The sequence below is a fragment of the Mustela nivalis genome (assembly GCF_964662115.1).
Source record: "Mustela nivalis genome assembly, chromosome: 19".
In the NCBI taxonomy this organism is placed as follows: Eukaryota; Metazoa; Chordata; class Mammalia; order Carnivora; family Mustelidae; genus Mustela; species Mustela nivalis.
The window spans coordinates 37,396,276-37,410,249 of record NC_139038.1 but is presented as its reverse complement, the minus strand read 5'-3'; the positions used below and the strand labels follow the sequence as shown (position 1 = coordinate 37,410,249).

The following is a 13,974-nucleotide window of genomic DNA, read 5'->3' as shown; positions in this document are numbered from 1 at the left end:
TCCCTAGTCTTCTGGACTGATGCCACCTGCGAATGTCAGCGCCTCCTAAGGATGTCTACAAGCGAACGCGCCCTCCTCCCTGGCTGTGGCCCCAACACATGTGTCCTCTTCACCTCTGTCAGTACCCACTGGGTCCAGCCAAGGTGGCCTGGGGTCCGCAGGGCAGATCGGCCCTGCTTTAGCGGGCCTTCAGTAAGGACAAAGTCCACCGTAAGCAATCTCAGGGCCACCATTTGCCCAGTCATCCGAACTAGATGTCCGTGCACCACCGGAGCACCCTCTTCTGCCTCCCAGCCCGGGTCCGAGCCGCAGGAGTCCGCGCGGGCGCCGCGGGGGCTGGGACGCAGAAGCCGGAGGGCCGGGGACTGGGGCGGGGCTCCGGGGGTCGGGGCGGGGCCTGAGCCCTGGGCTCGGGATTGGGTCGCGCAGCCGGAAGGGGGCGGTGTCCTAGCCCGGAAAGGACCTGACTTTCCGGAGGCGGCAAATCCGGAGGATCGGCGGCCGCCTTCATGCTGCCCTTGGGCTGCTCGCGCCGGTGAGACCCGCGCGCTGGGAGGGAGCGGGGCGGGAGGGGGCGCGGCGCGCGGCCGGCCGGGGTGCTGAGCCGCCGGTGCGACCCTCCCAGGCTGGTGGCCGAGCTGCGGGATGCCCTGGACGCCTGCGCCGAGCGGCAGCGGCAGCTGGAGCGGAGCCTGCGCGTCTCCCGCCGGCTGCTGCGGACCTGGTACGCGGACCCCGAGACCACCCGGCCGGGCCGCCCTCGGAACCCCGCTCAGAGCCCCCGGGCGGGGAGGCTGGGCCCAGCGCCCGCTTGCTTGTTGCCAGCTCTGGTCCCCTTTGCCTGCAGGCTCTGAGGTTGGGAGGCTGCCGCGAGGCCAGGCGGCCCTTTGGGGTCGGTCGGGTCTGGGCCCTGCTTCCTGGCTGTGCCGCCACTGTACTGGTCTTGGCAGGGAACCAGCCGAAACGCCGGCTGCGGAGCCAACCCCAGAGCCAGAAACTGATGAAGAGGCCCTGCCTCCAGGTAAACTTGCACCGCCCACCTGTCCTTGGTGCTGCCCTGCTCTGTTTTCTGACAAGCTGTGGTGAGTGACCACTGCAAGAGTTCTTGGCTTTTGCAGCAGACACGCCCAGCCCTCAAGACCTCAGGGAGCTGGAGCTTCTGACCCAGGCACTGGAGAAGGCTGTGCGGGTGAGAAAAGGCGTCTCTAAGGCTGGAGAAAGACATGGGGCCCTTAGCCTGAAGTCCGCTGCCACTTCTCGTGCTACCACAGCCTCTGCCCCACTTGGGGCCTCAGGCCAGGCTGGCCGGCAAACCTCAGAGACAAAACCACCCAGGGGCATCCACCAGACCACAGTGCCTGCCAGGGGCCTCCCTGAGTGCAGGCTTCCATCAGTGGGGGATCGCACCCATATGGGGAGAGGAGCCTCAACCACCAAGCCCAGACCAAGCCTCAGGGACCAACAGATACCCCCATCGGCTACTCCTCGGGCCCCAGAAGCTTTCACACTGAAGGAGAAGGGGTATGTTGCCCAAACCCTTCCCAGAGGAACTTCTGTGTGTACCTGCACAGACTCTGGCCAGCAGCAGGAATCTGGGATGGGGGGTGACAGGGCAGGGTATTGAGCTGGATGTGGACCAGGGGAGCCCCTAGGGTGCCATCCCATGGGATCCATGCCCCGAAGCTTGCAGAATGGACCATTGCTAGAGCCTGTCCCCTTCTCCCTACCTGTCCAGTGCCCCATCCTCTTACCCACCCGTTCCACCCAGCCCCAGGGCTCCACATAGGCTGTGGAGGGCCTGGGCTCTGCTCCTGGTGTCCTTTCTTCCTTCCAGAGCAGGGAGCAGAGCTGGACTGTGCTGGCTCCCACAACCAATCTGAAAGTCCTGTTGCATGTTGGGGGTGGGGGGAGCCTCCAGAGTGAGGCTACTCTGAGCACTGGCTTCCCTGGCAGGAGCCTGCTGAAGCTACCCATGGCCTACAGGAAAGTGGCTTCCCAGAACTCCCGGTAAGGTTGAGTCTCCGCTGGGTGGGGGTGGAGGGGAGACCAGGGAGACCCAGGCGACCCACCAGCCCAGGCCATATCGGTAAGACGTTTCCAGCAGGCCACTCTGCTTTATTGGCTGGGTGGGGACACTTTCCATATTAAGAGAGTCTGACTGGCTAGGACTTGGACTCAGCAGGCTTTCCGGCTGAGAGACTGCGTCCCCAGCTGTCTTCCCTGTGGAGGTGGGTGTGATAGTGTCAGCTCCGTAGAGGTGCAATAAGGGTTCAACAAGGTGGGGCCTTTCACGTGTTCGTGCAGTGTCTGCTCTAGAGCCCGTACCCAGAGTTCTTTACCGTGGTCGCAGGTAGTTCCAGTTAGTCCCAGTTTCCAGGGGAGTTGCCAGCTCCTCTCCTCTCATCCCTTGAATTCTTAGTACTTCCCCAGAGTGTGTGGACTCTGTCCCCCTCTCACAGACAGCATCCTCTCCATCCCCCAAAGCCTGGGGAGGCCCCTCCTGGCATTCGGAAGAACCAAACACCCCTCATGGGGTCCCTGCCCCAGCCTTTCCCTGCCTCCTGAGGCCTAGCTAGATGGATGAACGGTGCCTCTGTGTGCGTTGCAGCCTGTGGGCCCAGCTCAGCTCTCCCCAGACCAGTGACTCCAAGGACACTGCTTCCATGGCCAAAACCCAGTTCCTCCAGAAAATGAAGACGACTGTATTCTTTCTGGGCTTGTGGGACCCCCAGAGTGGGGGCTGTGGGTGGTTCCGGCCTGGTGAGTTTAAAGAGGAACTCCAGCAAGGGCCAGAACCGCTCTGGGGTCCTGTCTTGGCGGGAGGGGAAGGGGAGAACCTGGCTACAGAGGAGATTCCCTGACCCATGTCCAGTTGGGCTGGCCCGGCTCTGGGCTCGCTGCTGCGGAGGTGGAGGCAGAGGCCGGGCTCCTGCGGAAGGCCTGCTCGCTGATGAGACAGCGAATGGAGGAAGTGCTCTCTGCAGGTGAGCGGGCCCTGCAGTGTGTCTCAGGGCTGGGAGGGCTTCAGGACTGGCGTGGACCCGGCCTGCCCTCCCTGATTTTTGCATAGACCCTGCTGACCGGATACAGGAGTACTACTCCCTGCTTACCCTGGAGGGGCTGCAGGCCATCACAGAGCAGTGTCTCCACAGACTGCAGGAGCTGCGCGCAGGTGACACCCGCCACCCCCCGCCCCTTGTGCTAAGGTCTGGTCAGTGGTCATGGGCCTCTGGGAAAGATAGGGTCTCCCCACCGCCTTGTCCCGCAGGACTAGGCGGCACTGCACCCCCTCGCCACTGTCTTTCCCGACGCAGCCGTGTCACTGTAAATGGTCTGCATGTTTATCTAGTTCTCGAGAAAGTGTCGTGTGAGAGTCACAGGCGTACAGTCAGGTGACTTGCCTAGTGTTGCAAGAGATGGTTGTTGCTGGACGGTAGCGCTCCAGCCAGGGCAGATGGAGGCTTCACACCCCCTTAAAGGCAAGTGGGAAGGAGGTCCCTGGCTGTCCCACCATGAGGCCACATCCCCCTGTCCTCACAGCCATGGCAGGACAACAGCTGGGGCCGTGGCCTGAGGGGAGATGCTGCATAGCCTCACTGTCCTGTGAGGGAAGAACAGACCCTACCTGGAGCCCCCAGCTTCTTTTCTACTCCAGCTCCGAGGAGCTGCAGAGTCTGGCGGTCCTCAGGCTGCGGGTGGCCATGCTGGACCAGCAGATTCACCTGCAGAAGGTACTTCCGGGTGAGGGGAGGGACTAGATGACTGGGTGCCAGGGGAGTGGGGGGGCTTTGGGCCCAGCCAGAAGATGGAGCCTCTGGGCTGTGCACGGGCCTAGGGGAAGAGCTCTGGGATGAAGAGGTTGGCACATGGTGCCCGAAGCCCTCCCTGGAATTGCCCCACTGTGGGGGCCTTCTGTAAGCCCTCCAGTGGCCGCCCGGGACCGGTCCCCCACTGAGATTGTGGTCGTGTGTTACCCCCCAAGGTCCTGATGGCTGATCTCCTCCCGCTGGTGGGCGCGCGGGAGCCTCCAGGGCCTCCCTGGCTGGCGCTTTGCCGAGCTGTGCATAGCCTGCTCTGTGAGGGAGGGGAGCGCTTCCTCACTGTCCTTCGAGATGAACCTACCGACTGAGCCCTTCCTGTGGCCGGCTGCCCCCGGACCCTGCCGCTTCCCAGACTGCTGGACCCTGCCAGGAGGGTGAGGTTGCTCTGACCCACGAGACTGGGAGAGCGCCCCCCTATTAGGTCAAGGGGGATTGAGAGAACTTTCTGTGTGGTGGCCTGGGGGGCTCAGAGATGGCTCTACCCACCTAGGAAAGCAAGGTCCCTGGCCGGGGTGTGGGGGACAGCCCCCGGCTCCTACTGAACAACCCAGGGCCCCAAAGCTAGCAGTCAGGCCTCTGCTTGGCATAGCCTTCAGCAGGCTCGGAGACCAGAGGCCTGTTAGGCTTTTTTCTTAGCTACCTCTGTTCTTTCCTGCTTTCACACTTACCAGCCATTTGTATGACATTAAAATTCCTTTAGAAAGGATCTAGATTTAAGGCAGGACTTGGCGTGTTCGTTTTTTTTCTTTGTGTTTTTGCTTACCACGAACATATCCAGCATATTTATTGAGAACACGCATGATGCAGGGAGGGGGCAGGAGGGCACTGAAGGTGAGTAGCACTGGGGACTCCCCTCCAGCATCGGCCCGAGCACACCAGAAGCCCCTTCCCACCCTTGCCTAGACTGGGCTCACTCAAAGACGCCAAAGCCACCGGCCCAACTCAGTGAGCGGGCTCTCTTTGCCACGGTGGTCCTTCTAGCACCCATGCTCACCACTTCCTCCTGGGCTGTTGCTGTGCCCAGCGTGGGCCCCCCTCACTGCACTGTCACCTCCTCTGAGGCTCTTGCATCTCCCACTGAAGGAAGGCAAGAAAACGCAGAATTCAAGGTCATGGTCTCTGGGTTTATACCAGTCATAGGTTTGGGTTTCCACTTTGATTTGATTTCTGCTGGGGGACTTTCAGCAAGATTCTTAAGGGGACTGAGCCTCATTTCCCAGTGTCGTCCCCAGTGTCGTACTGGGGGTAGTTGTCAAGAGAGGTTATCAAAGAGACATGACCACCTGCGGCCCCTAGAGCTGGATCTGGGCAACGGGAGGCTCCTCACTCCCCTCTCCATCTTGGACTATGGGTTCCACAGCCTTTTCACTCCCGGAGCCTGCTGTGAGGACCCAGCCCCGAGGTAGCGCCGTGGGGCAGAGAACACCTGCACGGTAACAGAGCCCAGGGCAGCCCCCCCCCCCCCGACATCACCTTTTAGGCTCTGGTGGGCAGATACGGGGATGTAAGTGCCCTTTGCTTAGGAACCCTGCCACCTTCCCACCTGGGGGGGCCGGCTCTTCCTGCAGCCTATGCCTGCCATCTGCCTGTGCAGCCAGTCTCAGATGACCCCAGGAGGCTCCCGAGGGGCCCACAGTAGTAATGGCCCTTACCCCTGTGGCTGGGGCGAGGACAAATTACACAGTGGTGGGCCCTGGGACGGCCCAGGAGGCCATGGTGTTCTTTAAATAAGCCTTGCCTAGGCACCTGAGCCAACCAAGCACAATTCTCAAGAGCTGGGGCATTGTTCTGTAGCTAGGATTGAGCAGCAGGGAATTCACACCAGCCTCTGCTCCAGGGGGACCCAGGCCCCGAGCCAGGCAGCTTCTGGAGTAGGCCGGGTCTTCTGAGCACCAGGTGGGGTGTCACAGGTGTGGGGCATGAGCTGAGTGATGCTGAAGCAGCCTTGGGGTTGCCCCCACAGGCCAGAAACCTTGAGTAATGGAATCCCAGGTCTTGGGGGTTGCTGGGGACCAGGTGACAGACTAAAGCAGGAAACCTAAAAACAGTCCTCATTGCACTAAGGGGCCTGTAGGGAGTGGAACAGCTCTGTCCACTGACCAGGGCAGGAACAGGGAAGGGGGAACCGAGAGGTGGGGAGCCTGGTGGACAGCTACTCCCCTCCAGGCCACTCTTGCTTCTTCCAGAGACCATGCCCAGTTGATCTGATCTTGAGGAACCTTTCATTTCCAGGGTGAATCCCACCACTCTGCTACTGGCCCAAACCCATTTCCATAGCCAATGGTCTCCACTGTAATTATTTTAGTCCACCAGTCCGCTTGGTTTACTGGACCTTTGCCCCCTGAGGGCAAGGATGCTGTCCACCTTGGCTCCTAGCCAGGCCCAGATGGGCGCCCAGAGATTGCTGATTCAGTGACCCTCCCGTCAGGACCCGTCCTCCGTGTTGCCTTGAGGGGCGCGCTGTCCGCACCTGGGCAGGCAGGTGGCGCCCGTAGCATGAGGGAAAAGGAGGGCCGAGGTCCGGGTTAGGGCCCCCTTCGACATTCACGCCCGCCCACCCTGATTCAGCGCCAAGCCGGGAGGCGGCAGCGACCTCCTCTCCCCGGCGTCCCGGTGGCGTCACCGCATCCCGGGCCAATCCGCTCTGACGTGGCGGTCGAGGATGGGAGTGGGGGCTACGCGGGCGCCCACACCCACCCTGAGCGCGGCCCCCCATCGGCGACATGAGCGCGCCCGAGCCCCCGCCCGCCGCGCCTGCCGAGCCCCCCGCCCCCCCTGCGCCCCCCGAGCCCCCCGGGGCCCTGCACGCGCTGCTTTTGGCCACCGGCGGCGTGGGGGGCTCCTGGCCGCGCTGCGTCCTGCCGTTCGGCGCCGTGACCCTGCTGGCCGGCGCCGCCGCCACAGCCATCACCTTCTCGCTGCGCGGACCCCACCTGGACCTGGAGCAGGGCGTGGCGCTGACCACGCTGGGCGCGGGCCTCGGGCTCCTGGCCGCCGCCTTCCTGTGCTGGCGCGCCCGGCGGCAGCGGCGGGTCCAGCGCGCGGGGCGGCGGGAGCCCGGGACGTCCTGAGCCCGTGCGCGCGCGCGGCCCCCTCCCCTGCGAAGTCACCGGGAGCCGGACGCCTCCTCTCTCCGGACTTCGCCCCGCCGGGGCGCGCAGAGCACAGCGAGCGGGACGCGAAAGCCCCCTCCCCAGACTGTTCCTTCCTAAGCCCTTAGGAGGCCAAGGGGGTGGGGGCTACGAGCCATTTCCCTCTGCTCTTCGGACTCGCCTCTCCCCATTCCTCCCAGCGTTGCTTTTCAGCGTTCTGCTTGGCGCTCAGAGTCGATCGCCACCACGGAGAGGGCCTGCGTGGCACGGGGGCCCTGCTGGGGGAGCAAAATGCGAGATGGCCGCGGACTCGGTGGGTCTACCCTCCTGGGGTGAAGCAGACCGTGCTCCCCTCCCCACGCCGTCTGTCTTGCCTGCTGGGTTGGAAGCCCCTCTTGGCATAATAGACGCTCAATAAATGTTTGTGTGAAATGTGTACAAGTGGTGGCTTGCAAAGGTCTGGACAGAACAGTATGTCCTGGGCTGGGCCAGGAGTGTTGGGCCAGTTTGCCTGACAAGGAAAGACTCCCAGGTGCCTGAGGCTTGGGACTGTCTGGCCCCCCTGAGTCCCTTTCTCCCTGGACAGGTTCTCTGAGTGCCCCCAAAGCCAGCAGCTGTCACTCTGACTGGGGGTGGGAGTGGACTGACAAGGTGCATGGGGGGATGGGAGGGTGGGGTCTCCTCTAAGGTACCAGGATGGACCAGGACCAGTGGAGAGGGGTGAGAGGCCCCAGAGGTTGGGGACAGGTGGCACAGTCCACAGGACTGAGTCCAGCAATGAGCCCAGACTGGGGGCTGCGGAGGCCTTCCCTCACTCTCATCAGGCCATCTGCCAGGGCCATCCTTAGGGGTCAGAAGAGAATGTGTTCAGGGGGCCATTCTGGGGGAAGAGGCAGGGCTGCCTGCAGCCTCCTCCCTGGGGAGGTGGTGGTACCACAGCCCTCTGGGCCCAGAGCTTTCTGCTTGCTGACACTGACCAAAGCTCTGAACACTCGTGCACACAGCAGGCTGAGCCCTGGGGGCCTCCTTCCACCCACACCAGAAACCACCAGATGTTCTGCAGACCTTAGCCCCAACTCCCGGGGAGGCTGGGCTGCAGACAAAGCCTGCAAGTCTGACGCAGGGTTGGAGGGGAGGCTGCCCCCCGATTTCCTTTCTTCCCTCCTGTGTCTTGAACTCCAGACAGCCAGGGGCTCCCTGGAGGCTCATCTCGGGCTCTGTGGAACCCTTGTGTTGGGCCTGGGCATCTCTCCCCACTGCGGCCAGCTAGTCTAGCTCCTAATGGTCCCAGAAGGATCTGTCGCAGCTGGTACTCTCTTGCCAGGGGCTCACTCTCCCCAGGGTGGGTTTGAGGCTGTTGATCAGAAAGACCTCGAAGAGGGTGGCTGGTAAGATGCTGTTTTTGAACTTGACTCATGCTGGAGCAGACTGGGCTTCCCGTCAGCACTCTCATTTGTTTGCGGCTATCCGTTGTAAGGGGAACTTTTTTTTTTTTTTTTTTTTACCTCAAAGTTGAGATTAGGTGCCATGGCACCTGGGGCAGAGGGGACCCACAGACCCAGCAGCCCTGCTGCTGCTAAAGGAGAAGGGAGAGAAGCCAGCAGCCCTTCTGACTGGATTCTTCCCAAGCCTCCCAGGATCTCATCAGCCCCTGCATTCCCACCCCTGCATTTGTGAGGGACTAACCAGAAGGTGCTAATCACTTCAGGTGCCCCATCACCCTATCTTCCTGGCTGCTCCCTCCTCTTCTCTTTTGGTTTCCCTTGGGAGGCTCCAGGGACCCCTGTCCCTACTCTCCTATACAGCAAGGAGATTCTGCTTCTCTCTACCTTCTTCTTGTAGAAGAGGCAGCTCTGCCAGCCCAGACGCATCCACATGGCAACCTCCATCAGCTGCTGGGCCCGGCCTGAACTGAAACTTTTCACACTTTCTCCCAGGTCACACACGTTCCCGTGTTCCCTGGCCCCTCTGAACGCAGCCCACTCTTCCTGCTTGCCCCCCTCCATCAGGGGCTTACTGGTTCTGGGGAAGTGGTCTATATCCGGAGCAGTTCTGGTCTCTCTTGACTGGGTCATTCTCGGATGCAGCTGCCCCATTCCCAGCTGGGGCCCAGACTGCCCAGCTGGGTTCCTGCCTCAGTTTCCCTACTCAAACCTGCCAGCATGTGGTCCAGGCTCAGGGGTTCTCACATGTGACCAGGCCCTCCCCATGGGCCAAACTCCACTCCCAAACCTCTACAGGAGTCCTCAACCGCTGGCCAAGACTCCGAACCCCACGGGATCCAGTTAATTAGTGGGCTCCCCTGCCCCAGCTTCTGCTTCCTCCATGCCAGTTCTAGGGGCTGGCTCCATCTCGGTGATACAACTAGATGGAGACCCAGAGATGCTGTGGGACATGAGTTCAGCCCGATCTGGGTGGGATATGCCAATTTCATTACTTAGGCGAGCTCCAGTCAGACGGGAGGACACATCCTTCCTGAACATAAAGCAAGAAGGACTCAAGGCTGTGGGGTCCCTCCCTGGCTGCATCCAATACCTTTGCAGCTCGTCAACCCCTCCTCCCGCCCCCACCGCCAAAGGCTCAGCAAAGTCGAGTAACAGATGAAAAAAACTAAATCTCAGGTTAAGGAGCCTGAACCACAGAGCCAGAAATTGGAGCAGCTTGGTTTCAAAATCAGACCTGGTCCCAATTGTGGGTTTTTTTTCTACTGGAGCCAACCTCTGCTTGGGGACATCCCATAACCACCAGCCCTGCTTGGCTGCTACAGCCCTGAGTGTTCCCTGTAGAGACCCAAGGGAGCATCAGGGCACCAGCCTTCAGATGGAGGGCCCAGCCTGCCAGATGGGCCTGAGGGAGGAGGCGGCCAGCCCCCCGCCCAGCACGTGGCACAGCCGCAGGAGCAGTCAGGGCCTGGATGCCGGCCGGGGACCCTGCTGGGTGGTCCCCCACGGGCTGCGTGGCTGAGCCGCCCCCTCCAGACCCCTCCCGCCGGCGCATTCCTGGCTCCCCGGCCCCTCCCCCGGTTCCCGGGCCTCCCAGCCCCCTCCCCCGCTGGCCCAGCCAGTGTCTGAATCTGCTTCTGATTCCGGCTCTGCCGACGAGACCCCCTCCCCTCCCCTCCCTCCTTCCCCGGCCCGAGCAGCCCCGCCCCCGGCTGGGCCCAGGCTTGCGCCTACTGCGCCCCCCACCCCCTCCTGGCACAGCTTGGCCGCCCTCGCTACAGCCGGGAGGAGGCGGCGGCCCGGGCGCCCCAGGCCCCGCCCGCCCTCGGCCCTTCCCGGGAGGCCGGGAGACCTGCTCGACCCGGCCCTCGGTGGGTGAGTGCAGCGGCGGGCGACGGGTGGGGCCTCCGCGGGCGGAGGCGCAGGGAGCGGGGGCGACTCCTGTCAACGCTCCAGGCCCAGCGGGAGGACGCGCCAGCATCCCCGCTGTTGCGCTTGGCCCGGGGCGTGCCCGCGGCTGCTCCCACCTCTTGGCCCCGGCTGGGGCCGCCCGGGATTGCGCGGCATTGCGGGCCAGCGGGCAGAGCCTCGGATCCGAGCTCTTTCCCCCCGAGGGCAGCGGCGTGGGGCCCGGCGGGTTGGCTGATTCACCGCGGCTCTGGCCATGCCCGGCTGGCCCTGGGGGCTGCTGCTGACCGCTGGCACGCTTTCCGCCGCGCTGAGCCTGGGCCCGCCAGCGCCCGCCGACCCCTGCCATGACGACGGGGGCGCGCCCCGCGGCTGCGTGCCTGGCCTGGTGAACGCCGCCTTGGGCCGTGAGGTTCTGGCATCCAGCACGTGCGGGCGGCCGGCCACGCGGGCCTGTGATGCCTCGGACCCGAGGCGGGCACACCCCGCCGCCCTCCTGACCTCAGCGGGGAGCACCACAAGCCCTGTGTGCTGGCGTTCGGATTCACTCACGCAGGTGCCCCACAATGTGACTCTCACGGTGCCCCTGGGCAAGGCTTTTGAGCTGGTGTTCGTGAGCTTGCGCTTCTGCTCTGCACCCCCGGCCTCGGTGGCCCTGCTCAAGTCACAGGACCATGGCCGCAGCTGGGCGCCACTGGGCTTCTTCTCCTCCCGCTGTGGCCTGGACTACGGCCGCCTACCTGCCTCTGCTGATGGCCCACCTGGCCCAGGGCCTGAAGCTCTGTGCTTCCCTGAGCCCCAGGTCCAGCCTGATGGTGGTGGCCTCCTGGCTTTCAGCGTGCAGGACGGAAGCCCACCAGGCCTGGATCTGGACAGCAGCCCAGTTCTCCAAGACTGGGTGACTGCCACAGACATTCAACTAGTGCTCACAAGGCCTGCTGTGCTGGGGGACGCCAGGGACTCCATGGCCATGGTCCCTTACTCCTACTCAGCTACTGAGCTCCAGGTGGGCGGGCGCTGCAAGTGCAATGGGCATGCCTCAAGGTGCCTGCTGGACACCCAGGGCCACCTGATCTGCGACTGCCAGCATGGCACCGAGGGCCCCGACTGCGGCCGCTGCAAGCCCTTCTACTGCGACAGGCCATGGCAGCGGGCCACGGCCCGGGAAGCCCACGCCTGCCTTGGTGAGGCCTTGGAGGGTGGCCTGGGGATCCTGGACCAGGCCAGCCTGCCCCTGACCCATCCCTTCCTGCAGCTTGCTCCTGCAATGGCCATGCCCGCCGCTGCCGCTTCAACATGGAGCTGTACCGACTGTCCGGCCGTCGCAGCGGCGGCGTCTGTCTCAACTGCCGACACAATACCGCAGGCCGTCACTGCCACTACTGCCGGGAAGGCTTCTATCGCGACCCTGGGCGTGCCCTGAGTGACCGCCGTGCTTGCAGGGGTGAGCCTGCCACCAGCTACCTGCACATCTTCGCCTTCTCATTTCCTGCATCCCCTCATGGGCTTCTAACCATCCTGTCTCTGTCCTCAGCATGTGACTGTCACCCTGTTGGTGCCGCTGGCAAAACCTGCAACCAGACCACAGGCCAGTGTCCCTGCAAGGACGGTGTCACCGGCCTCACCTGTAATCGCTGCGCCCCTGGCTTCCAGCAGAGCCGCTCTCCAGTGGCCCCCTGTGTTAGTGAGTGACCTTGCCCTCCTTCTGCCTCCTCAGCTGAGTCCACCCACGCCAGCTCCCTGCTGGTACCGGCTTGTCCCCTGAGCCCTCCCTGCACATGGTCCCTCTTCAGTGCAGGCCGTTCTTTCATCCTGTTCGCAGAGATTCCTGCCCCTGGACCCACTGAGGAGAGCAGCCCTGTGGAGCCCCAGGGTGAGTGGACCCAGAACAAGGTTCCAGATTGGTATGCGTGGGGGAAGGCTTTGGGTTCAAGGAGGGGAGGAGGAAAGGGTGGGGTAGGGAGGTGGGGATTCTGTGCCAGCCTCCACACCCCCTCCAGACTGCGACTTGCACTGCAAACCAGCCCGGGGCAGTTACCGCATCAGCTTGAAGAAGTTCTGCAGGAAGGACTATGGTAGGCTCCTGCCTTCACCCTCTCGCCTTGCTCTTTTCCCTCCCTGGGCCTCCCACTATCGCTGCTCCCGCCTTGTCAGCTCCCGGTGGCCTCTCGATGCACACCCCCACCCCAGCGCTTAGTGCCCGCCATCCCGTTCGGTCCCTTTCGCGCTCCCCCTTCGCCACACCGCTAGCGCGCGGTGTTCCTCCGCAAGACCCGCCCCCTCACGGCTACTCCCCCACTTGACCCCACCCCCTCTCGCCCTCCCCGCAGCGGTGCAGGTGGCGGTGAGCGCGCGCGGCGAGGCGCGCGGCTCGTGGACGCGCTTCCCGGTGGCCGTGCTTGCAGTGTTCCGGAGCGGCGAGGAGCGCGCGAGGCGGGGGAGCAGCGCGCTGTGGGTGCCCGCGCGGGACGCGGCCTGCGGCTGCCCGCGCCTGCTGCCGGGGCGCCGCTACCTGCTGCTCGGCGGCGGGCCAGGGACCGCGGTCGGGGGCCGAGGGCCCGGGCTCAGCGCCACCCGAGGGAGCCTCGTGCTGCCCTGGCGCGATGCGTGGACGCGGCGCCTGCGGAGGCTGCAGCGGCGTGAGCGGCGGGGTCGCTGCGGGACGGCCTGAGCCCGAAGCGCGGGCGGGGCGCTGCCTCCACATCGAGGCGCACGTTCATCCACTGCATCCGCCCGCAGAGGAGTCTTTGCTGGCGTCGCGCGCGTCGCCATCTAGGCCCTCCCCCGACCGTGCCCAGCGACTCCCCAGCCACGCGCCCATGCCTGCGAGGGCTGTGACGGACGCAGCAACACCCCACCCCGACAGAGAGGGATGTGATGGCCCCAGAGAGCTGCTTCGAGGCTCCATTAGGCAGCTGCCATCCCATCCTCGCATTATCTTCCCCCTCCAAGAGACACTGCGATCGTCTCTGAAGGCTGGGAGCCCCCCAGGGGGCCGAACTACACTTCGAGGCTCTGCGAACACCCTAAGGGCCGCTGAGACTCCCCCACCAGCGATGCAGTGACCCCTCAGAGCGCATTCTCAACTTTCCAAAAGGCACCGTGACCCTCTCCCAACAGATACGAACCCACTTGTGATGCCAGGACCCACCTAAGGTCTGAAAACTCCCCAAGGGCTGTGGGGGCTTCAACCCTCACGGACTCTGATCTCCACATACGCCCGTGGATCCCCGCGGGGCTCGGGGGCACCGGCTCCCCCGCCCCCTGCCGGGACCCGCAGAGGGCGCTGTGACTCCTCCCCCAGCGAGGACGACCGCCTCCGGTCCTCGTCTGCCCGCCTGTCACCTCCGCCTGCCCTGCCTCTGCCGCTTGGGCGTCCGGGTCCCTGTCCCCGCTGCGTCTCTGCCTGAGTTTGGCCCCTTTCTTGGCCTGCTGTATCCCTGTCCTGTCTCCGTCCGGCTGTCTCTCTCGGCCTCGGACTCAGGGCTCCTCAGGTCAGGTCCCGCCCATAGGACCCCCTGCGCACCCTCTCCGCCTGCTCGGGACCGGACGTCGTGTCCACGCAGACGAGCATTCCCCGGTCTACGCGTGACCCGGCGGGGCGGCGACTCTGGCTGGCCGCCCTCTCGGCTCCGGACGCCCCCAGCCTTGCCTTTGGCTGGACCTCGCATCCCCCGCCCACTCGGCTTGCGCCCCTCAGCATAGGGACCG

General features: G+C 64.1%; 2 protein-coding genes across 2 annotated transcripts; both read left to right on the top strand.

Moving 5' to 3' along the window:
• Positions 1–452: 452 nt before the first annotated feature.
• TEDC2 (tubulin epsilon and delta complex 2) lies at positions 453–4,542 on the top strand. Its single transcript, XM_082713898.1, has 10 exons — positions 453–535; positions 626–724; positions 951–1,021; positions 1,119–1,521; positions 1,954–2,007; positions 2,609–2,702; positions 2,873–2,984; positions 3,071–3,172; positions 3,541–3,731; positions 3,983–4,542. The coding sequence occupies exons 1-10, from the start codon at positions 510–512 to the stop codon at positions 4,127–4,129; spliced, it is 1,299 nt and encodes a 432-aa protein (XP_082570024.1). The 5' UTR covers positions 453–509; the 3' UTR covers positions 4,130–4,542.
• A 5,880-nt stretch (positions 4,543–10,422) lies between these two features.
• NTN3 (netrin 3) lies at positions 10,423–13,900 on the top strand. The gene is made up of 6 exons (XM_082713426.1): positions 10,423–11,447; positions 11,519–11,707; positions 11,798–11,947; positions 12,086–12,136; positions 12,264–12,338; positions 12,594–13,900. Exons 1-6 carry the CDS (start codon positions 10,520–10,522, stop codon positions 12,932–12,934), a joined length of 1,734 nt encoding a protein of 577 aa, XP_082569552.1. The 5' UTR covers positions 10,423–10,519; the 3' UTR covers positions 12,935–13,900.
• The last annotated feature ends 74 nt before the right edge of the window (positions 13,901–13,974 follow it).

What these genes read in the sequence shown, in the direction of transcription:
- TEDC2 (XM_082713898.1), top strand. Translation starts at nt 510, where the DNA reads ATGCTGCCCTTGGGCTGCTCGCGCCG. An exon ending in TTCACACTGAAGGAGAAGGG is followed by an intron (nt 1,522 to 1,953) that starts GTATGTTGCCCA and finishes CTTCCCTGGCAG; the next exon opens with GAGCCTGCTGAAGCTACCCA. An exon ending in ACTGCAGGAGCTGCGCGCAG is followed by an intron (nt 3,173 to 3,540) that starts GTGACACCCGCC and finishes CTGTCCTCACAG; the next exon opens with CCATGGCAGGACAACAGCTG.
- NTN3 (XM_082713426.1), top strand. Translation starts at nt 10,520, where the DNA reads ATGCCCGGCTGGCCCTGGGGGCTGCTGCTGACCGCTGGCACGCTTTCC. An exon ending in TGACCGCCGTGCTTGCAGGG is followed by an intron (nt 11,708 to 11,797) that starts GTGAGCCTGCCA and finishes CTCTGTCCTCAG; the next exon opens with CATGTGACTGTCACCCTGTT. An exon ending in CAGCCCTGTGGAGCCCCAGG is followed by an intron (nt 12,137 to 12,263) that starts GTGAGTGGACCC and finishes CACCCCCTCCAG; the next exon opens with ACTGCGACTTGCACTGCAAA.